We start from the raw sequence: 23,632 nt of genomic DNA on the forward strand, positions 1-23,632 counted from the left end.
TCAAATCTTTTTCCAATTAAGTGGAGAGCGACCTCTAGTGGTGATTTGCACTGTTACAAGTTTAGTCATATTTTCGAAACAAAGTTTAAGTTTAAGCATTTCAGTTGTAATGAAAGAGTCCAAAGTTCAAAGTAAGAATGTTTAAGAAAAAAGTGTTATCTTATAGTTGTTACAAGAACAAAAATATAAACTTAAGTTTATGTTAAAAATAGTGGCGCTACTGGATTAAATTCTGAGTGAGAGAATGAAGTCGCTGGAATTCATTAGCCACTGCAACGTGACACTTTTTGAAATTTAATTAACCTCAGCGACCATTTAATGGCTTTGAAAATAAATACGAGCCTATTCAGACCTCATTTCAGGCTTTGTGTCTTAAGGTATCATTTATCTGAAATAAAGTAAATCCAATTAGCTTCGAGGCACTTGATATGAGAACAGACAGATGATACCGGAGGGGTTTCTTTTTTTTTGCCTGGAAGAACTAAAGAGGAAGACTTTTTATGAATGTGATTAAATCTCAGGCGTTAATAATCTGGACGCCCGTCGAGCTCCCCGCTGTCAACGAATCAAAGTACCACCACGCGGCAACATGGACTGGCTCCATGTCCACCTGAGAGGTGACTTTAATATTTGGTTGCTCCAAAAATAGGATTTGGCTTAGCGCCTTGCGAGACTGCTGCTTTGAGAGATTTTCTGTGATGCGTCGTTTGATGAAAGCACCCTTGGTCGAAATTGAACAGGAAGTCGTCCATTTTAGTCGGAGGGGAGTTTGTACTTTGGCTAGCCCCTAAAAGAGAAGCAAGTAGACGAGGCAGATTCATTGAAATAGTGATGGGACAGAGTGCGTCAAGACAAATATAGGAAATAAGCGCCGCAGCTTTTTAATGCCAAGTTCGTTCTTTTCAAGATATTGATCCATATATAGGCGCTTTGTCAAAAATCGATAAGCAGGAAAAGCTGCCAATGGGTGGCGCTGAAAACGGCTCAGGCGTCCAAGATGAGGAGGATGGAACACACGCGCGCGCGCCAGACTGCGTGCACGCGCGCACAGCTGAGCGGAATGGAACACAGTGCAGGTTAGTTCACGGACCGGCACCAGCTGGGACGCTGTTGACCGACCGGACCGGACCGGGGGTTGTGTTCGCCCCGGCTTTTTCTGCGCTTTCTTTCCTCGGTGCCGCTCTCTGGAGCTCGGCTCGCGACCAGGTTCGGACATTCGGAGCTCGCTCGGAGCGGACGCCGCCACCACCAGCGAGGAAGAGAAGGACGAGGAGGAAGGAGCGAGAGCGAGAGAGAGAGAGAGCGAGGGAGAGACACCGGCGGGGACCATGCCTGGCTCCATGCCCATTACGGAGCGACCGCCTCCGCTAGGTGACGGCGGGAAACGCACGGCCGAAGCGGAGAAGACGGCCATGTCCGGCGGCGGCGGCGACGCGAATTCCGTCATGCTGCCGGCGGGCATCATCGACCCGTCGGTTCCCATCCGAGATATTCAAACCAAATTTGCGGTTCTCAGCGGACTCATTCAAGCCGGAGAGGTCAGCAACCGGGACATCGTGGAAACGGTGCTCAATTTGGTGAGTAAATTGGTTTTTCTTTGGCTGGCTGTAAATGTAAATGAATGTTTTTAATTATGACGACAGTCGAGCGGCACGTTGGCATCTTAACATTTGATTTGAAATGTACCAAGAGTAAATATGAAGTAGTTGTATAGCAGAGTTGATTGATGGAGGGAGGGAGATAGTTTCCAAGTTGAACACAACTTTCTGCTTGCCAGCTGCCCTTGAAATGAGTTATGACAGCAACAGATTTTTTTTTTATACACCACACTGATTCCCAACCTTTTTACCAAGATTGTTATTTTACTACAGTGGTGCTTTGAGATACGAGTGATGAAGATGACTTGTCCCGGCACAGCACTAACCAAAGTCACAAAAAGTTTTCACCCTATACCGAATATTGACAATCCCATCTCAATTTAATCTTTCACAGAGGAACAATTTGAAAAAAATCAAAGTTCGATTTTTATGGCGATTCAAAAACAAAAATCCGCATGCTGAATCCAAAAGTGCAGTTTTTCCAAAAAAGCCTTTGGTGATGTAAAAAGAACTAATTGGACATCTTCAGCTAGCTGGCAAATTCTTTGTGCAGTCAGTTCCCAATAGGTCAAAACTATCAATATCTTCAAATATGAGAATTGGAGCTGGCTTTTCTACAGTGCTGGGCTGCGATGCCTTTCCAAGCCGCAACTTCCTTCCCATCAGATTCAATTCCTCGTGGATTGTCGAGATGAAAGATTGTGAATTTATCCGCAAGGCTCTCACGTGGTGTTTGAATTTCCAAGCGTGCTGGACCGCTTGCGTTGCACCAGCGTCGTCACGCCTGCGTCTTTGCCTTCTCAAAGTCATTTCGGAAGCTCTTTGCTTTTCCACGCCTTGATTGCCCTCATCCCATTCCCATGGTAACGTGCTAGCTAGCTAGCAATCATAGCATTGCAGGGACACGGGCCTAAACTTTTTTCCCGGCGCTCTTGATTATTCCTCTCCATTTGGTGATTTTTCTTTCAAATGGAAATGCTGCTTGATTAAATCCCAGAGTGCAGCAACTGATAACAGACGTGCAGCGTTTCTTCCTTTTTTTCGCCCCATCTCTTTTAAAAGCGGAGCAAAGGCCTGCGTTGTCCATTTCCTGCGTGTCAGCGAGGTCTAATTCTTCTCTTCCTGGGACCGTACGTCCTCCATCGCCCGGAGGAACGTTCACGGTGCCGCCTAATAGCTTTTCTCGGATATTTCTCTTCTTAGGTCGCCGGGCAAATGTTTACGACCGGCGCAGCTCGGGATTTAGCGCTTTACCAATAAAGCGTCAGAATATTTCAGACGGTTCGTAATACCGTTTCAAATTGCAATCCTCTCCTTAATGTCTCTGAGATTAGCAGCGGCGTGCTAACAACGGAAAATGAAGCCGAGGCAAACTCGAGCAGTTTGGTGAAAAGCCTTTATGAATTTTATTGTTACATTCTTCTTTCTTTGGGTTGTGCGAGTGTAGCTAATGTTTTGATTTTTGCCTGGGGAATTTCATTCGCGTTAGAATTGTGATTGTGACACCCACCAGGTCACGGAATGAAGTTGATGAAATATCTTGGGTTTGCGAGCATGGCGTCAGCCGTTGACTCGGGAGGGCCTGTTGATTGATGACCCGCGTGAACGCAATTTATCTGGCGGCTCCATTTCCCGTCTAATTAGAACGCGTCTGTGACTTTCTTGCAATAATATTTCTTTCCGTTCCAGACAACCTGTTGAAACGGGCACCTCGAGTTTGACTTTGCCGGGCCGTGAGATGTTCTCGGAGCCGTCGTCCCTCGCTAACTTTGCTCATCTCCGAGCGGCTTGAATCTGTTCCTGGCACTCCACCAATGCCTCGATTGGATTCTTTGTCTTCATCTCGCCGTCCCGGCAAACGGGAAAAGCCCGGCATGCGACGCGGGTGCTCATTTGTATGGAGATGAGCCGCGTATGCCGTCGGGCCGAGCGGCGGCGTGACAGCCAGCCAGCCGGTCGCCGTAGCGACACGCCGATGCCGAAATAGATGAAACCCGACGAGTGTCCCTGACTTGCGCGCAGTTGGTCCAAGAAGGCTCATTGCCTCCACGACTTAAATGAATCAAGATGTCGCATTTGACCCTTGGGAGTTAAAAACAAATCAAGTGTGCGGGATGTGCGCTGTGAATGCAGGATTAGAGAGTACGGCGGCCGTGCTCTTTGACAGAACGGCTATAGGGTGTATGTCTACGTAAGGAGTGTATTTGTGAATCATCTTTTTTTTTTTTTTTTAATATGGAGATACTCCCGATAATTAATCGTCATTTTGGCCACGCTAACTTTCTGGCGTTTCATCTCTGACAACGAGTGTAGCGTCCGCTTCGATTTAGCGGCTCTTGGCTGTGCTCCGAATGCGCCATTTAGCTCTGTAAACGTGTGCCGTCACTTTATGTTTGCGTACGGAGGCCAGATTGTAAGCGGCAAGATGCTAAATCTGCGTCTCGGGCTAATCAGGCTATTAGTCGCGCCACTCTGAAAGGAACATCTGGCTGGAGAGCCGCGGAGGATTAGAGTTCTCGCCAAGACCATTCGGCATGGAATTAGTCGGCCTACGCGGAACACGGCTCGGGACGGCGGCGCCCAAGCGTCCCCGCCGTGAAAAATGCAGCGTGTTAGTGGAGATGAAAAGCTGCGGAGATTGTTCAAAAGCAGGCTTCTTGCCTCCGAGTGATGGTGCGGAATCTCCAATGCGGACGCACGCACTATTGAGCTGCTCGCCTTTTTTTGCAGCGTTCGAACCGGCCGAGGAATGTCAGACCTCGTTTTGTAAAATCTCCTTGCTGCAATGAACCCATTTCTACCAATCGTTTGCGATATCACTTGGGTCAAGTTTCATCTTACGACATTAACCTTCAAAAGAAAATGACTTCATTATGAAAAACAAAAGTGCACGTGCAAGGACCAACGACGCAACTTTGAAATCATGAATAGGCGAATGAATAAGTAAGCGCGAGATTGCCAGACTTGCTTTCATTGGGCGACGCTTGCGTTGATTGATTGACTTTTATGCCAGGACCCAGATGACCACCTTCTCATTTGCTTCAAGAGTTCTCAATTACTGAATAAATAACAGCTCTTGACACAAAGTAGCCCGTTGCTAAGCGTTGCTAAGGATCTGCAGAAAGACTCTTGTGAGCGGAGGGAGGCAAGCGCATCTTTTACAGGCCATTCTCCACCGGTGGCGCTTAACTGCTCGGTGGACGGCGCGCTCGTGTTCCTGCGCTCAGCCGTATGATTGCCGTGTGGTAGGGGAAAAAAACTGATTGGTATCAGCGGCGCGGGTGCTTCTTAGAGGTGTTAAGAGGCCGCCCGGTATTCCGAGCACACTCCACACGCGCTACTGTTCACTAAACATTTGCGCTCGGCCGGCGTCGGGCTCTATCATCCGTCCGCCCAGTTATTATCTCGTGTTTATTCCGGGCGGGGGAAGCTGGAGCCTATCCAGCGCGTCGGCCTCGGCGTTTGAGACTCCCTCGCTATCCAAACATGTGCTTTGTAAGGCTGCGGGAGACGCACAAGTACCTGCTGGGGCCAATTTACCGCAGTCGCATTGTTTCCAAGGAAACTGTCATTTTACAACCGAAAAAATGAGCTGTTGCACAAATGACACATTAGCTTGAAACAGATGCCACAATCTCAACATTAGCGACCACAATGGTGGCAATTTCAAGCCTCGATTAGCCGGCCGCCCTGTCACTCAGGAGGAATTCCGTCATCCTTTGTTCCTCTCGGCAAGCGCTCGGTTCTCGGCCGTCTTGTCCGCCGCCGGTGCTCCCTCTCATCTGATTTAGAACTCCACCGTGACGATCAAAGTACAACATCCCACCCTCTCCATTGACTATTCTTCCTTGAAGGCAGAGCCGACAGCGTTTCCTTTCCCGTTTGTCTTCCTCACAAAATTGAAGCAACTCTTTAAATTTCTGACTGAAAGCAACATGTAAATTAGCGTTTAACCCTAACCTTATGAAGACACATTTCCCCAAGCATTGAAGAAATCCGTCCTATTGGCTAGCTAGCTAGCTAGCCGGCTGGCTAAGTGTGCTTGTGCCCCGCAGTGTTGCTTTAGCAGCCTGTAACACCGTCTGGCGTAGCTGCGCCTCTTGGTGTGTGTGTGTGTGTGTGTGCGTGTGTGTTGGCGTGAACGACACCGATTGCTTTGTTGACGTTTGGCCCGCTCGACGCAAGCTGCATTCTGCTTGCGGTGCTCGGCAGATTGAGCCTGACAGGTTGTGTTGATGCAAGTAATTACACAGTAGACCAAGTAAGAGCATAAGCGAGCCATCAGTCACAATCGCGCATACACACGCCGGGTGGCACTTTGATGAAACGACTCGCCTCCAGTCTGCGCCGCTGATACATTGCTTGGTGCACCGCAGCTGTCCGTCCGTCCGTCGTGTTGGTATCCGGTCCAAACGGGTCCGAGGTTTTGCATTGATTTTCAGACGACGGCGCTTGGCTCTGTCTTCCCATGTTGCTTAGGATCTTCCCAAAAGTCACTTTTCACCATTCTTGCATTTGCTGCCTTCTCTAAGCAACGCCATTTGTTTTTGTTGCCTTTGAGACGGCGCGTCTGTTTTTTTTTCTTTTGCTTTGAATGTCTGCCGAGCGTGTATCAAACCTTCCCCAGGCTGGCGGGGTTTCAATCATTCATTTTCTTTTTTTGTCATCTTCTCACTGTAAACACGAGCGAATCCTGAGAGAGAGGCTGACCGGCAAACAAAGCTACACAAGCTTCCTTTGCGCTTTTCATTTCTTCCATTGCGATCAAGCAATTTGGTGGCTGCTACACGCTAAAGGTGGCTTTTGTTTGGCCCTTTTGCTCCGCGGTCTGACTTCACCTGAAAATCATCCCTTTTTCTTCAGCCGACCAGTAAAGAACGTCGCATTGTCCAAGACGGCAACTTGCCATCGGCCTTTGTCTTCTGACTCGTCGTGAGGTGCGAGACAAACGAGATTGACGTCAAGGTCACCGGTTTAACAGCAGCGTTACCCGGTATGCTCCGGAGCTAATTAGCTGGCAAGTGCTTGCGTTATTGCCTCTGCGTCCACAGATGGACAGCGCGAGATGTTTGCTCGGCATAATGGGATTAAAACAGCAGTTGAGGCCCAACGTCAGGAAGCGGCGCAGCCTCTCAAGGTGACTGTCTGATTGGAGGAAATTTATGAACAAGGAAGCGGAGCGCTAATTTCATATTCGCTCTCCAGTTGATGACCTTGCTAGCAATATGGGAGACGTGCTGTTTCAAATCATCCGTGCGGGCGGGGCCCGGTGAGTGACTTGGGCGTCAGACGGCGCTTGTCGCTCGTTGGCTCAGGTTAGCCGTTTGCTAGCTGGGGAGCTCACGACGTCGTCGTCGGTGGAATATGTCGTTTTCCAATGCAAAAAATGGAGCGCCGTGACTTTGGAAGCGAGCGCAAATCACAAAAGTCACCCGCAGCACAAGAGCGTTTCCAACAAAAGTCTTCCCAGTTGTTAATCCCATTTTTGTTTTTCTTCTCGCCTCTGACATCATAACAAATGTGTTGCCCGAGTTGCTGCAAGGTGAACGCACGATAAAGACTCGCCGGCGGGCGCTCGCGTTCGTCTGCTTCGGCTTTGTTGTGTTGGATGGAGATAGCGCGCATTCCAATCTGAACTCCCCGTGGAGTCGTAAAGCTTCTCGCCTGTGCTCTTTCCATTTTCATAAGTCGGAGCCTCACCTTGACTTATGAGTCGAAAAAACGTGCAAGCTGTTGCTTATTTGTTTCATTTTTTTTCTTTTGTTTTGCAAACCTAAATTTGTTTTTAAGCGAAGGAACGTCGCAGTTGTTGAAAAAAAAAAAAAGGTGCTGTTCCGATTGGATTCATTTCAACGGGGAAAACTAGACTAGAGCATATTGTATGTTTTGCAATGTTCATGAAGCGATTCCGATTTCAATTCGCCTTCCTTGTTGCCTCTTTTGTCAGGTGGCCATTTAGAAGTGTGACAAGTCTCATCTCGAGTTCAAACGTCGCTCAGGGAAACATTTGCGGCGCTCCTAATGGACTCTTCCTCTGCGATACTTGAACCCGTCCTGCTGTTTTCCCCAATAAGACATCAGTCATGTTAAACCGAGACATGACCTCACTTGGGAAGCCCGGCGTTGCAACAGGTCGCCATGGCGACGGCTAGCCTTCAGCCACGGCCTGATCAGAAGTGGCTAATTTCGTCATCGCAGAAGTTTGTTTTGAAAGAAACACTTTTTGCATTGGCCTTGTTGTGTTTTGCAGGGCTTTTGAATAATGGATTTTGTTGACTTTCTAAGGCTGGATTTGATACTACGGGTCCAAGCGGCTAATCCCAAACGAATGCCTTCAGCCGATTTTTCTTGTTTGTTTGCATTCGCGTGAAACGACCCTCACGCACTAACGGCCAAGACGCATGTAAATAGCACCACAGGAGCGCTCCAATCGTCGGACTGTCAATCAAGTCACTCCAGTTTGAATCGGGCAGCGTGAGCCCAACCGAGACCAATTAACGTCCCATTAGTTTGCGGCCGCCCGGTTGCAAAATCCCTTCCCCCGCTGTCGATGCTCCTTTGCAAATGATTCCACGCGGCTTCTGAGCTCCTTGCTAATCCGAGCCGGAGTCGCTTAATTGAAATCCGATAAGTTACCCGCAAGGCTGTCCGCAAATACCTGTAGCTGCCTGGGACGCCGTCGAGACTTTCTGAATTGTGCCTGAAAATGGAACGCATCCAAAACATCTTGATGAGAAAGCTACATGACTATTCTGATGCCATCTGTAGACCTGATGCAAACCCATGTGCCATGACGCATTCGATTAAATCATTCTCTTTTTTTCCTAAATTTGATTTGCAATTCAATATAAATGTAAATGTAAATTGGTTACATATATATGTGTCAAGTTTTGTGTGACCTCAATACCCGGCGCATCATCGGGCCGGCAGCTACCTAGCTGAACTAGCGTGGCTTCCCAGGCTCAAAAGATGAGAAGGCCCAATTTATTCCGGCTGTCTGACAGCATGCCAATGCGCAAGGTGGACGTGGACATTTTTTGGGGGCTGCTTTTTTTTTTCTTTTTTTTTTTTGGCATGCAGATGATCGGCTTAGGCCCGCTCTCGTTATTTGCCGCAGCAGTTAACTGGCCGACTGTGTTTGAGGATGGATTTGTCTCGGGCTCCTCTGCTGCATGTGCCCTGATTCTTTCCTCAAATGCGGCTCGGGCGTGCACGTGAGCGCCCGCCCGCCCGCCCGCCACCTCATTAGCTTGCCGTCTACGCCTTTTCATTGTTTAACTGCAAATACAAGCGGCTTTCTTTTTGTGCCTTTGGAATAAAGCACCCTCGTAAGCTTTCTTCTTAAAATAACGGTGGGAAAAAAAAAACAGAGGATGTTGGAGTCTCTGAGTAATTACAGATTGGAATAGCAACGCTTACATTTTCCCGGTTCAAGCTAACCTTGTAAAAACTACACGTGATCAGATATATATGTATCGTGGACAGAAAACTGGGAAAAAACTGGCCCAAAAATACACAAATATTAGACAAATACAATTATTCGGGGAAAAAATATAATAATCATACATAATATCATCTACCAAGAAAAGAAGCAAATATTAGGCAATCCAAAAAGGTGGAAAATTTGAATTCAAAAATGTATTTTTTAAAAGAATTCCGAAAATAAGACCACAGCAAAAATAGTATAAAAGTTCCAAAATAGTTGAAAGGGTCTGAAAGGTGCCCTGCCTGCGTTCTCCGAAGCGTTTGGTCCCAACTCTGGCTGGATGATGCTCAGCTCACCGTCTCCTTCAACTCGTCGTGTCCATTTTCATCCCAGCGATGACATGGGCTGTCAATCACCGTGATGCGCTCAGGCCCATTTTCCACCTGGACGCTCGGATGCTGCTCTCAGAGCAGCCGTCTATCCATCCCCAAACACGCACGCATGCACGCGCACGGAGCATATGCTTCCTCGCCTGGGCTAATTTCATGCTTGTTGAACTTGATGCACTGCGTTATTGATTTGTTGTTTGCGACTTTCTTACCGATTATTTGTGACTAAAAGGGAGAGGGGGGGGTGGTGCGGCAGCGCCACTTTTCATTAAAGAAGAGGCTATTTTATTTTCACACATGATTAAATTGTGATGAAAGCTTTTAGAAGGCAAAGTGATGATGACCCTCCTCACTTCAGGCAGATGGAATCCCGTACGCATGCTTGCGGCGGTTATTGTCAATTATCCAATGTCCCACCCCAAATCGATTTCACCGGGCTGAATTGATTTAAAAGGAAGACGTGGTGGAAATTCAGGTTGTTCACATGACCATCGAGCGACGGGGTGATTAAAGGCAACGGCGAGTGCGCTCACGTCTCAAATGTGGTTGGCGCAGTTGGTGGGCGGCGAGTTCGATTTGGAAAGCAACTTCATCATCCAAGACGCCGCCGGCATCGGCTGCCTGCCGGCTGTGCTGGAGCGCTGCGACGTCGCCTGCCAGGCGGAAATCTGGAGCATGCTCGGCGCCATGCTCCGCAAGAGCGTGCGCAACCTGCAGATGAGCAGCGAGGTGGGCCTCATCCGCCGGCTGCTGCTCCGGATCGGCTCGGCCGACGACATGATTGCAGGTACGGTCACACCTGTGCAATTGCTACAAAAGTGTCAGGCGCAAGATTCAAAAAGACAACCAAAAAAAGAGCCCAAGCAAGGCATGCTTGCCTTTGTTGTGATTGGACGCTTTTGCTTTATTGAAGACCTGCTGGTGGACATGCTGGGCGTGCTGGCCAGCTACAGCATCACGGTGCACGAGGTCAAGCTCCTCTTCAGCATGCTCCAAGGAGAAGGCGACCTCTGGGTGAGTCAAGTCAAGACGAGCCGGCCCGGTCGAGCCGAGCCGAGCCGAGCCGCCCGACCAACTGCCGTCTACTTCCTCTCTCTCCGCAGCCCAGGCATGCGCTGAAAATGCTGACCGCGCTCAACCACATGCCCCACCCGCACGGACCCGACGCCTTCTTCAACTTCCCCGGCCGCAGCGCTGCTGTAAGTCGCCGCCCGCTCTTTCAGTCCTGCGCCGCGCGTTTATTTGTTTCTCCCTCGCACTCATCAAGAGAAAATCCTCCCTTTTTCTTTCCAATTTTCCCAAACACAAACGTGCTAATTTCCATGCACCATCCAAGAAAAATCTCGTTTCGCGGCGGTTTTCTAAAAGCAAACCACTAAATCGCAGCTATTTATTATGCAGCATTTAGCGCTCTGCAAGTTGTTTGTTGTATGAATAATAAATAAAGCTTGGCGCGCAAACAGCGCCAGCAAGGGTTAGATTTATTTAAAAAAGTCCAACACTTAATACATATTTAGCAGGAGCTGAATTCCTAGCACCGAGTCAGGTGATATTTATTTCTGAAAACGAGCTCAGGGGCGGAAGATGAATGTTTATGAGCTAAGCAAACATTTGGCACATTTGCATAGCCGTAAAACGGCGCAGTGGATCAGGGGAAGAGTGCTGGTCTCACAATTCTAAGGGTGCACGTTGGATCCCCGACGCCATGTCCGAATGTCCTTGAGCAAGGCGCTGAAGCTAATTTGCTAAGACAAATTTTGTGTGCGCGCGTGAGGCTACGCGGCGGCGTAATGAGTCGGTGGTCTTCTCCGCAGGCCATCGCTTTACCTCCCATCGCCAAGTGGCCTTACCAGAACGGCTTCACGTTCAACACCTGGTTCAGGATGGATCCCTTGAGCAACATCAACGTGGATAAGGACAAGCCCTATCTCTACTGGTAAGCACACACAACCAAGGGGGAGGGGGGCCCTGGCAAAGTCTGCTTAGCTTCATGCTAACAAACAATGCAAAACGGTTCGCATCAAGAGTTGCAGTTTTAGAAGCAATGGCTATTTGAACACAAACGGTGGAGGAACACATGTAGACAGACAATTAGGGCTGTAACTAATAACCAATTTGAGACTTGATTAATCTCTTTTTTTGTCACTTGATTGATGGATTGGGAAAAAAAGCACAACCATAATCGTTCCGTTTTTATAGAATATTTAGAGGTTTGAATGATCAAAGTAATATTTGAGTCATTTGCTGGCACCACGACAGATATACAATCTCTATCTTCATGAGTCACGCTCCACCTGACCAATATATTTGTTCTCCCGCTTGCGCTTTTTTTCTGCCCGCCATCATGCTAATTGCCTGAGCATCCCATTCGAGCTGGTTCCCGCTGCTCTCAGGAGGGCCGCAAACGTAGCAGCTCAGTCACAGACCTCCAGTTTGAAACCTCCCTGACCTCACGTCCGAGTAGATTAGGGGAACACGCTGTGTTTTGTCAAGGTCGAAAAGGTTGTTTTTTTTCTCTGGCAGTATTAAACCTGGGCACCACGTTGGGGGAATATTAAAAGACTTGCAATGTTTTTTTCCGTCCTCCAATATTGGTCCTGACTGATGCATCTACATTGGTCGCTCTTGACACTCATCTGGATCACGGACATTTGGTTGCAAAGATTTTCATCGGAGAGGCTTTTGCCGACATAAAAGGAAGAAATATTGGGGACGCTTTTATGTATTCAGGTGGCGGCAGAGTGTGTGAGATATGTCAAGCTAATCTTCACAGCTCGGTGGCAGGCCGTGTCAACACCAGCAAAAGCGTGTTGACTTCAAAAGCCGGCCCGGGGTTTGCTTTTCAGCTGGTATGTAATCACAGGAAGAGCGTGAGGCGCTACCGGGGCCATACGTGCGAGGCTGCGAGTCATAAACAAACAAAAAAGAGCAAAGCAGAGAGAATCCTGCGTTTCACCTGATGGTCATCTCAGGACGATGCCTGAGGGCTTGCTATGCTAGACTGCTATGCTAGGCTATACGATGGTAGGGTAGGCTATACTATGGTATGCTAAGCTTGGCTGGGCTATGCTAAAGGCACGGTTCCATTGAAGTTTAAGACTTAAGACGCTGCTCGGTGTCCATTTCCACTTGCAGCTTCCGCACCAGCAAAGGCATCGGCTACTCGGCGCATTTTGTCGGCAACTGTCTGATCGTCACATCTCTCAAATCCAAAGGGAAAGGTTTCCAGCACTGCGTCAAATACGATTTCCAGCCCAGGAAGGTGAGCGCAACTTGTGCTCTTTTTATTGACGCCTCCAACAACAAAATGTCAGCTCACATTGGATCATTTTGCTTCTTTTGTCGCCCAGTGGTACATGATCAGCATCGTCCACGTCTACAGCCGCTGGAGGAACAGCGAGATCCGTTGCTACGTCAACGGCCAACTGGTTTCGTACGGGGACATGGCCTGGCACGTCAACACAAATGATGCAAGTGCACTGTTAGTCTCTCCTAAATATACATCCCCCGAATAGCCCGGGCCTGCGTCTTCTTTTTTCTAATCTGAAGAAACAGGTCTTCCATTCTGGGTCCCAGGCTTGAATATTTCTCTGCTAAACAGATGTGGCTGAGGGAGGGAGGGAGGGAGGGATGATGGCCCATTTTGGGGCAAGTGGGATTTCCATTTGCATGTGTCGCTGAGGAATAAACAGCTTCACAGATCCACTCTCAGGCACAGCGGATTGCTTAAATGACCGGCGTGCTTGGCGGACCGCTCCTTCCATTAACTACACACGTCACTAATGTGTGAAGGAGGAGTGCTGCTGGCGGGTTTATTTCTTTATTTATTTTTTTCTTTCTTTCCCCTCTCGCTCTTGGCAATGTGTGTTTATGAAACCCGCTTTTCACTTCGAGCCACATCAGACAGGCTGTGCCGGCGCTTTTCAAACTAGAATCCGAGAACATCGCTCATTTGCATTTTGACGCAAGCAGCGTATATCGGGACAAGGCCGGCGTTTGAAATTGTGAAGAGCGAGAGGTCGGAAAGGCGGCCGGTTTCATTCCGGACCAAACCGCCGCAGCCTTATTCCCCACTTCCCAAAAGTCCTCATTTGTCCAAATGGATTTTGGGCCATTTGGGAATCAAGCTCAACCATTTATGATTTTCTAAGGTTGGCGGCGCTTGGTCGCTACGCGAGTGAATAAATCGGAGGCGCTCGGGAGGCAAATGACGTTGAAAGTCAAAGCCCCGAACTTTGAAAGGACGTCTCCTCCGCAGAGTTACGAGAAGTGCTTCCTGGGCTCCTCGGAGACGGCGGACGCCAACCGAGTCTTCTGCGGCCAGCTGGGAGCCGTCTACGTCTTTGGCGAGGCTCTGAATCCGGCGCAGATCTTCGCCGTCCACCAGCTCGGTCCGAGCTACAAGGTACGATGAGCGCGTCTTGTCCTGCTGTGGTGCGGAGCATCCATCGCGCCACAGGGACAAACCTCGACAATCAATCATGGCCTCTGGCAACAGGACACAAAGTGGCCCAATGCACTCAGGATTTTATTTATTTTTTTTCTTCAGACTGCTGCGACGCCTGTGGGTATTTTCCAGCCCCGGCTTATGACATCATTATTTTCACAAAGGGACTGCGTTTCGGTGCAGGCTGCCCGAGTCGCTCGCTCGTGTCGTCCCATTCCGTCCCGTCGAATGGGGGGGAAAAAAAAAAAAAAAGCTCCATAATTTATTTGCTTGTCAAAGTATTTAAGATTTCAACACGCGGTGGAAATTGTTTCCCATTTTTTCCAATTTGTCAAAGTCTTGATGAGGTGATCCGCACCAGGCTCTCCAGAAATTGTCTTTTGGGTCAACTCGCTCGTATACAAGTTTCTAATTAAATGCTGCGAGCGTGTCACGGAACCCGATATTTTCATTTCACCCTTGTTTGCTTCCGTTTCCTCGCCAGAGCACGTTCAAATTCAAGTCGGAGAGCGACATCCACCTGGCCGAGCATCACAAGCGCGTCTTGTACGACGGCAAGCTGGCGGGCGCCGTCGCCCTGGCCTACAACGCCAAGGCCACCGACGCCCAGCTCTGCTTGGAGTCTTCCCCCAAGGAGAAGGCCTCCTCCATCTTTGTGCACTCGCCCCACGCGCTCATGCTACAGGTTGCCGACTCAGGTGCGCCACGTCGCGCTGAAACCAAGCACCCATCTTCAGCATCTTTTTGGTTTTGCAGGACGTCAAAGCCACGGTGACTCACTCCATCCAGCGGGCCATCCACTCCATCGGAGGCATCCAGGTTCTCTTCCCGCTCTTCGCTCAGCTGGACTACCATCAATCGAGCGAAAGCCAAGCGGAAGCCACCGTGTGGTGAGAACGTGCGCGTGCAATCGATGCTTTGCGTCTGATTTTTGTTGACGAATGACGCTTCTTAACCCAGTTAATATCGTTGACCGTCAATGGCAGCGAATGGGTTAAGTCACAGCGAGCCGCAAAGTTGTCAAAAGTGGGAAGAGAAAACCTCGCTTTGTCGCAGTGCCTTAGCTCCACCCCTGGTCGTCATGGTAACGCAATCTCGACTTGGAATTTGCCTGAAGCAGAAACGTTGGGGTCCTCGGAGACTTTCGCTTTGTGAGAAAAGGCATCAAATTGTAGACGTATGTCGGATAGTTGTTAATTCCCTGAGAAAGCCGATCGGGCCGCTGTGAGCCGTCCCGGCGTGAAAAAGATCTGAGATGCTTACCCGCGTATTTGACTTTTCTGATTCGCCGTAACTTCAAACCGCAACTCGGACATTCCAGTCAAGGTCATCGTGGCGGAAGTAATAACGGACTTCATTAAAAAGAAATGAAAAAGTAGTGCCAACAGTGACTCGGAAGCTCTCGTGGCTGGCGACTTTGTATGCGTGCGGCGCATCTCCGGGCCGGCCTGCGCCGAAGTGATTGCATCCTTGTTGTTGTTGTCGCACTTGAGCGGCGGCCACCGGAGGATGCTGGCCAAAGCCGATTACGGAGCGCTGTCGCCGCGCCAAAGGCTTCAACGCGACAAAGGGGGAGGCACCTTTAGCCGACCTTTAGCGGCTCTTCTCGCGCACGCCGTGACCTTCTCCAGCAACATTTCAGAACAGAAGCTGTTTGTTTTTGTCTTTCTTTTTTTTTCTTTCGTGTGTTCGGAAGTGTTGAGAAGTGGCAGCGATTGAAGAAATTTATTTATTTTTTCTTCTTTTTTTTGGCAGCGCGACCCTGCTGGCCTTCCTTGTGGAGTTGCTGAAGAGCTCGGTGGCCATGCAAGAGCAGATGCTGGGCGGGAAGGGCTTTTTGGTCATTGGCTACCTGCTGGAAAAGGTAACTCAAACATTTGTCTTCATTATTTTTTTCCCCATTCTATTGTTAGGCAGGCTCGCACCCCTTTGTCACTTAGCGCAGCGCCAGCTTGACACAAAGTAACACAGGGGCCCCAAAGAAGCGCCCCCCCCCTCGCTTGTGACCCGCTGCCAGCTTTCGCACCCCGGCGTATGACTCCATCTGTTCAAGATCTGATGAAAGCGCCACCTTGGCTTCTCACGTATCCTCATTTATCTCTTCTCCCGCTTTTGTCGGATCCCCAGCAGGGCAGAGAACAGGTGTGAGAAAAGCTTCTTTGCAAAGTCAAACTCGCCCACCTCCCACGGCTTGATTCTTTTGCTACCGACCAGCCGTTGAATTGTTCATTCAATAAATGGTGATATTTTGAGCAAGTTATAATATTGCAATTTCTATTTGCCGCTTTCCACGTCCGCAGTCGTCCCGCACGCACATTAGCAGGTCGGTGCTGGAGCAGTTCCTCTCCTTCGCCAAGTATCTGGACGGGCTACCGTACGGGGCGCCGCTACTCAAGCAGCTCTGCGACCACATCCTGTTCAACGCCGCCATCTGGATCCACACCCCCGCCAAGGTGAGCCCGCCTGCTTCGAAAGGAATTAGCACACTCGCGCCGCTTGTCTTCAGAAAGCGGCAGCCGGCGCCGCCGAGACCCGCCATGAAGAAATGAAAGGGGAAATAAATGCTCAATTGTCCGGAGGCTTTGCCCGCCGCTCGGCTCTGCAGAGGGGAGAGAAATGGGACAAACATTGAGCTAATGAAGTGGGCTCCAGCACTTTGAGCTCCGTCGCGGTCCCTCGAGATTCGCCGGGCCGTCTCCCGCGTGTCAAATACCAAGTGAAGTCGGCGTCGTTTTCTTCACGTTTCCCGACTTGTGTCCGCCGCAGATCCAGCTGTCTCTGTACACGTACCTGTCGTCGGAATTCATCGGCACGGCGACCATCTCCAGCACCGTCCGGCGAGGCGGTACCGTGCTGCGGCTCATGCACACACTCAAGTACTACTACTGGGCCGTCAACCCGGCGGACGCCAGCGGCATCGGCCCCAAGGGGCTCGGTGAGAGCGACTCGGCATCTCGCGCACGATGACGATGATATCCTACCGTGCGTGTTTACGTTTGAACGGCTGAGCCCATTCGAACTCTGTTTGCTAACCAAAAGAGCAGCACCTAAAGAGGCAGTCCTGCCAAGGTGTCATGTCGGGATCGGCCCGCGTGTAGTTTCAAATGAGTTCAGCAGTGGCGGTGTGGTGAAGGTGTCCTTGAACTGCCACTTTAACTCTCCATTCCCATTTTCGGTCCCTTTTTTTATTAGCACTCTATCACACGGCCTGTCGTGACTTTGATGCTGATAGCATAACAGGCGTCACACCGGCGAGGCGAGGCGAGGCGAGGCGGGGCAGGGCAGGGCGAGGCGAGGCCTTTCTTCCTTGCGTTGTCAGTGGCATGCTTCGCTTGTAATTTCTCCGCATAAATTAGCGGCTGCTAGCGCGGGATGAAGATGGATCCCCACAGGCCGTGCCAGGGAGGAGTCGAGGCTTTTATTTCTTTAATTGATTCGCCGCTAATAACGGTGGAGACCTTTTTAGCGTGGGCTTATGCCAACTGATTCTTTACAAACGGAGACGTGCGTGATTGAAGCTCATAAAACTCAACAACGCTTTGAGGACCGCGGGTGCATTTTCGCCAGTGTAGCTGGCTCTTTTGAATGAACGTCCGTCCGTCTTGCCGCGTGTGGGAACCCGAGCGCTATAAATCCTCAGCTCCATTTGGCGGCTCCGTCATTGTCGCCTGAGAAATGAGCAAACAAAGGCACTTATAAAGCCGGAGCGGAGCAGGTAATGAAGTGTTCAATTATAGCCGCACGGCCAAGACGCGGAAGCGCCGACCCGCCTCCGTTTTTTAATAGTTGAGTCCTTTCAAATTAAAGCCGTACATCATGCGGTTATGTTACCGCGCCTGCTCCCGGAGACGCTTCGGCCTCTTTGAGTCGCTCGCAGTCGAAAGCAGTCCGTCTCGATCGATGGCCCGCCCTCCGCCTCGTCGCTCGCTAATGAGCAATGAAAAGCGCTTGCGCCGCTCCCGGCGCCTCTCTCGCACTCTCTGTGTCTCGGCGCGCCACTTTGCCGCCTCCCGGGGCTAATGTCGCTCCGAGGCTCGCTCGTGCTTTCAATTATGATCAATCTGATGGATTGCCCTAACGCAAGGTGCACATGACTGATTGCGTGACATCCCCAAAGTGCCAAGGAGCCCACGTCACGCAGAGACATCACAGCATTACGGTGGTTATTTGTTGAGGTATTGAGGTGTAATTGCCTAAAATTGCCACCAGATGGCGGCAAAGCGATACCGTTATTGTTTCGGCCCGACGAAATCTACAAATAGCTCAATTACTAATATGCAACATGTGTTGGTTTCAATTTGTCCACCGGATGGCGCTACTTTTGATTCATTCAAAGCGTGGAGCAAAAGGCTTAGCTTTTTTTTTTTTTTTTTGCAAGACTTGATTTCCGTCCCTGCTGTATCATAACCACCATCCGTCATGAACCCAAGGAGATGACTGCATTAATCACACGGAAATAAATCATTTTCCAATAAAGTCCGCCTGCCCTCGGGAGAGGCGAAGCGCTCCGTCCAATCTGCCGTCGGGAGAAACAAGAGCCGCACTGAGCTGTTGAACATAATTGCTTGTGAATAAGTCGGACGCTAATAACGCTCTTATCAGCTCTTCGCCGTCAGACTGGCGTCTCGGCGCCCGGCTTTTTTTTTTTTTTTTTTTCTCTCCTGCTCTCGATTAATCACCGTCAGGATGCTTAAGCGTTAGCTTGGTCCGCGGGGAGCCTCGGCGTTGATTAGCATTTGTGCGGTTCTGTCACCGCATGAACGGCCAACGTGGACCCGTCCGAGAGGCCTCACAGGGAGGAAAACTCCCAAAAGTGTGGATTGAATCTGGCTTTTCCACTGCGCCTTCATTTTCACCTCTGTAAATTTTTTTGCTGGTTTATTAATGAGCACACTCGGATGGCATTTAGTCCAAAATGAGCAAAGGCCTTATGCAATTGCCTTTTGTGTTTTCATTAACATTCAGGTGCTATTCTCAAAGAAATTGGCCAAACAGTATTTCAATAATTAACATGGAAATGGCGCAGCACGCGCAACATGCAGCAGCAGACGGACTGCACTGCATGGCACGACACGACCCGAGGAGTTAACGACACGGTGGGCCGCCGTGATGGACAGGTGTGACCTTGGCTCTTTACGGCCAAGCGTTTTCTACACGAGCGTCATTCCGTTCCCGCGTGTGCTAGTTACAGACAATGCAGGTTCGGTCAGCTATCGTTATTTTTTTAAAAACCTTTCCAAACTTTCATCGACGCTGTTTTTCCAGTTCTTGCTTTTTGTTATTCTGTTTGATTTCCTTATCTATAATAACCTTAGTCTACACAAATTGCCAATTGGCTTTTAATTAGACTTCCTACGGATTGCCTTTGCTACATGACTCATTTATTTATTTATTTTTTACTTCAAGTTAAGGATGTTCTCGATGTTGGGAGGTTGAGTCATGTTTTTTTTTAATTTTTTTATTATTAATCACAAGAGGAAACGAATTTTCCAGTTCAAGGCGAAGCCAAGCAAGGAAAATGTACGCCGGCCTTCTTCCGAATGCCCGGCCTGCATCACTAGCTCGTTATGGCCACTTCAAACGCTCACTCCACATCATTAAAAGCAACCAAGAGTAAAATAAGAACAGCCGCCACGTAAACAAACAGGCGGCTCGACATCACCTCACGTTCGCTCTCTCTCTGTCTTTCTCTCGCTCTCTCGCTCTCTCTCTCGCTCTGGCTACAGATGGTCCACGACCGACCCAGAAAGAAATCATCTCCCTGCGGGCCTTCCTGCTTCTTTTTCTCAAACAACTCATCTTGAAGGTATCTCTCAGCCTGCAAAATAAAAGCACCCTTTGTCCTGCCATATTTGACTTACAGGCAGCATATTAAAGCTGCTAGCATGATGCTAATTTTGCAAAACATATCTCCCTCTCGCATGACATCAACTCAACATCAACTGTCAGCGTTTGATTGATGTGGCTTATTTTTTAATTTCAGGACGGAGGTGTGAAGGAGGACGAGCTGCAGAGCATCCTCAACTATTTGTTGACAATGCATGAAGTACGTCTTCGCTTGTCGTAACACTCGCGCGCTGGCGGCTAACACCTAGCCGGAGGTGTCGCTGATGGAAAATAGGTTTTATTTTAGCGAGAGCGGCTTTCACGTGTCTGGAAAGACTTTCGACGTGAGCGTTGGAGTCTTGGAAATTGTGTCTGTGGATGACGTTTGGCCTTCTTCGAGCCTGCAAAGAATGATGTGCCCCTCGTCGTGCACTTTTCCCCGCAGGATGAGAACCTCCACGACGTCTTGCAGCTGGTGGTGGCCCTCATGTCCGAGCACCCGGCCTCCATGGTCCCGGCTTTTGACCAGAGAAACGGAATACGGTGAGTCTGACGCTGTCGCTGTTGGACCCGCCTAGTCAAGCTGTGATGTCATCAAAGAAGCCCCGAGACATCCGACCGACCGTGTGCAGACGTGACTTGTGCATTTTTCATAAGCAAATGATCACACGGATTTCACAATATGGAAGCGAGCCTGATGCAATCTCACACGCAAACTCGCTGATGACAGGTGGCATTTTTTCATCCCTTTTTTTTGTGTTTGCGGCAGGGTCATCTACAAACTGCTGGCATCCAAGAGCGAAAGCATTCAAGTGCAGTCCCTCAAAGTGCTCGCCTACTTCCTCAAACATTTGGGACACAAGTAGGTGATCCTCAGCACTTTGCAGATGTTTTCATTGCAGTTGCTGGATTTACGACGCAGCTCCCGGTGGCACCTGTTGTGCCCTCGGGGATTCGGAATTTATCAGTTGTCCGATACCGCCGCAAAACAACGAAATCAATATCCAGCAGAGCTGCCTGTGATATCCCAGCGCCACCTTTTCCCCCCCACAGGAGGAAGGTGGAGATCATGCACAGCCAAAGCCTCTTCACCCTTCTGGGCGAGAAGCTCCTGCTGCACGGAGGCGCCGTGACAGTAACCACCTACAACACGCTCTACGAGGTAAGACGTGCCGCCGTCCCATCGACCGCAGCCAGCCCGCCTGACTGACGTTGTCGTTTTCTCCTCCCGCATCAGATTCTGACGGAGCAGGTGTGCACGCAGGTGGTCCACAAGCCGCACGCCGAGCCCGACTCCACCGTCAAGATTCAGAACCCAAGTGAGTCTGCTTGTGGGTGGACAAAGTATGTGCTGGCGGGTTGCTCACATCTTACAGAAGGAAATACATTTGCACGTGTACAGTTGACATATCCGTATGGATTTGAGATCGGCACGCTTTTGGAGTAGAGCACAAAGACCAGGTGGACAATCTTGTGTCAATTATGAAGAGTGTTGAAAAGAAATGGAAAAAGCGCAGCACCTTTTGTTTCCTTACTCGCTTGGTAGAAGTCTCACCTGCTGTCTGTGCGTGTGTGTGTGTGTGGCTATAACAGTGATCCTCAAAGTGATCGCCACCTTATTAAAGAACTCTGCCCCCGGCGCCGAGCTGATGGAAATTCGCCGCCTCTTCCTCTCCGACATGATCAAACTGTTCAGCAGCAGCCGAGAGAACAGACGGTAAGCCGGAGAGCCACTGCGCCAACACACACACACTCAAACACGCGCGCCCTCAATTAGCTACAAACATAAAGCGCTACAAGTTAGCAGTAATTCTTGATTGACGGGCTATTTTGACAAAAGAGGTTGTTTGACGCTTGGGAACTGTGAACAAAGACACGGAATGTTCCCGCTTTGTCGCTGGAGGCTGCTACGAGTTGTTGAATATTGTAACGCACTCACAAGATAATTGAGCCTCACACTTTTCAATGAAGCAAAGTCGTTGCTATTTTCTTTCAACACGGCATCATCATATCCTAAAAATGTCCGCTTTGCTCTGTCTTGACGTTTGGGCCGGGCGCTCACGTGCGGCAGATGTCTTCTTCAGTGCTCGGTGTGGCAGGACTGGATGTTTTCGCTGGGCTACATCAACCCCAAAAGCCCGGACGAGCAGAAGATCACCGAGATGGTGTACAACATCTTCCGGATCCTGCTCTACCACGCCATCAAGCACGAGTGGGGCGGCTGGCGCGTCTGGGTCGACACGCTCTCCATCGCGCACTCCAAGGTCAGTGCGTGCGTGCGTGCATGTGAGAGACATTGTGACATTTTTTTCTTTTTTGTCTGCGTGTAAATGTGCAGGTGACGTATGAGGCACATAAGGAGTACCTGGCCACGATGTACGAGGAATACCAGCGTCAAGAAGAGGAGAACATCAAGAAAGGAAAGAAAGGCTCGGTCAGCACCATCTCGGGTCTGTCGGCCGCCGGCATGACGGGCTCGGCGGAGATGGCAGAAATGGACGGCGGCTCTCCGTCGCCCGGCAGCGACGGCGCCGGTCCGCGCGACCCGTTGGCCGAGAGGCGGAACCCGGCGGAGGGCGCGGCTGCGGAAGGCGTAGAAGCGGAAGTCCAGAACCTCCTGGTGGACATCAAGGCAGAGAAGGTGGAGGCCACGGAGGTGAAGATGGACGACTTGGACGCGCTGATGGAAGTGGACTCTCTTCTGGACGAGATTTACTGCGGCGCGTTGCTGCCGAAAGACGGCGCCACGGACCGGCAGATCTCGGCTCCTCTCATCTCGCTGGACGACGACGACGACAAAGACGACGTCCCTCAGGGCGGTGCTTTATTGTTCCGCAAAGCGGAGGACTCTTTGTTGCCAGACTTGAATGCAGCTCTTCCTTCGGGGTCTCCACCTGGCCTTCTGCCCACCTCCGACTTTGCCTCTTTACCCGGCATCCTGGAAAAGGATGACTTTGAACTCCTCAACTCTGCCGAGGAGGCCTTGATTCCGGAGGCCGGTGTCGCGGCGCCCTCTAAAGGAGACATTTCTGCCTTGTGGAGCAGCAGCCTCAAGCCTTTCCAAGCGGAGAGAGTGGAGGACAGCAAGGAGATGAAGATTCAGACCACGGCCACCACGCAGGTGAGGCCACGGCATTTTCAAACGGGCCGATGGATTCAAACCTCGTACCTTTCTGCTGCGAGGCGGGCGTGCTAACCAACCACTACTGCCTTCATTTGGATGAAATGTGTTTTTGCGCATTGCTGTTGGATTCAGTGCCGCTGCTGATGCGCCTTAATGGTCTTTTTGCAGCGTCTTGCTGACTCGTTCCTTTTGTGTTTATCGCTGGCACTGAGCTCTTGTTATTGTTGTCATTTTTTAGCCAGCCAGTCGGGAGGGAGGGAGGGAGGGAGGTCATCTGAGGATGCTTTGCATTTTCATCACTCCTTGTGAATGAACTCAATGAAGAGTTGAAGCGCACAATGCTGTTCCTGAGCATGGGCACAGCGCCTGTCTGAGTTTGAATCAAAATGGTGATGGCTTACAATTGGATTCAGACTCACAGTATTACATAGAATCTTTCCCGCCATCCAATCCTCTCTTTCTCTGTATGACAAACAACTAATTTCTTCCAGAGCCTAAACAACTGCCTCGGCGCCGACTTCGGGTCCGGCGACACCCCGACAGAGGACGACGACGACCAGCAGCGACAGCGGCGACAGTTCAGCCCGGGCCCTCGCACCACCATGTTCCGTATCCCCGAGTTCAAATGGTCGGCCCTGCACCAGAGGCTGCTAGCAGACCTGCTTTTTGCCCTGGAGAGTGACGTGCACGTCTGGAGGAGGTCCGTACACACGCATATCGACAGGGATTGCTTTGGGATGTTTGTTCTCCTGAGACTAAAAGGTGGCGAAACTGATACATAGTTGGGCTGAGAAAATATTTTACAAATATATTTAAAAACCT

At 50.0% G+C, this 23,632-nt stretch overlaps 1 protein-coding gene across 1 annotated transcript in view; it reads left to right on the forward strand.

Annotated features, from left to right (window-relative positions):
- The first annotated feature begins 1,048 nt into the window (after positions 1–1,048).
- Positions 1,049–23,632, forward strand: part of nbeab (neurobeachin b) — an 87,957-nt gene continuing 65,373 nt past the window's right edge. Inside the window, 23 exon segments of the mRNA XM_037268787.1 lie at positions 1,049–1,577; positions 9,969–10,200; positions 10,327–10,427; positions 10,517–10,612; positions 11,228–11,349; positions 12,549–12,675; positions 12,764–12,883; positions 13,672–13,818; positions 14,345–14,545; positions 14,617–14,750; positions 15,616–15,724; positions 16,161–16,313; positions 16,627–16,795; positions 19,587–19,666; positions 19,844–19,906; positions 20,132–20,229; positions 20,456–20,548; positions 20,740–20,848; positions 20,924–21,005; positions 21,280–21,403; positions 21,758–21,950; positions 22,025–22,807; positions 23,302–23,510. Coding sequence (XP_037124682.1) covers positions 1,329–1,577; positions 9,969–10,200; positions 10,327–10,427; positions 10,517–10,612; positions 11,228–11,349; positions 12,549–12,675; positions 12,764–12,883; positions 13,672–13,818; positions 14,345–14,545; positions 14,617–14,750; positions 15,616–15,724; positions 16,161–16,313; positions 16,627–16,795; positions 19,587–19,666; positions 19,844–19,906; positions 20,132–20,229; positions 20,456–20,548; positions 20,740–20,848; positions 20,924–21,005; positions 21,280–21,403; positions 21,758–21,950; positions 22,025–22,807; positions 23,302–23,510 — 3,794 coding nt within the window. The 5' untranslated portion in view covers positions 1,049–1,328.

This window comes from Syngnathus acus, chromosome 13 (assembly GCF_901709675.1).
Source record: "Syngnathus acus chromosome 13, fSynAcu1.2, whole genome shotgun sequence".
NCBI classification, from domain to species: domain Eukaryota; kingdom Metazoa; phylum Chordata; class Actinopteri; order Syngnathiformes; family Syngnathidae; genus Syngnathus; species Syngnathus acus.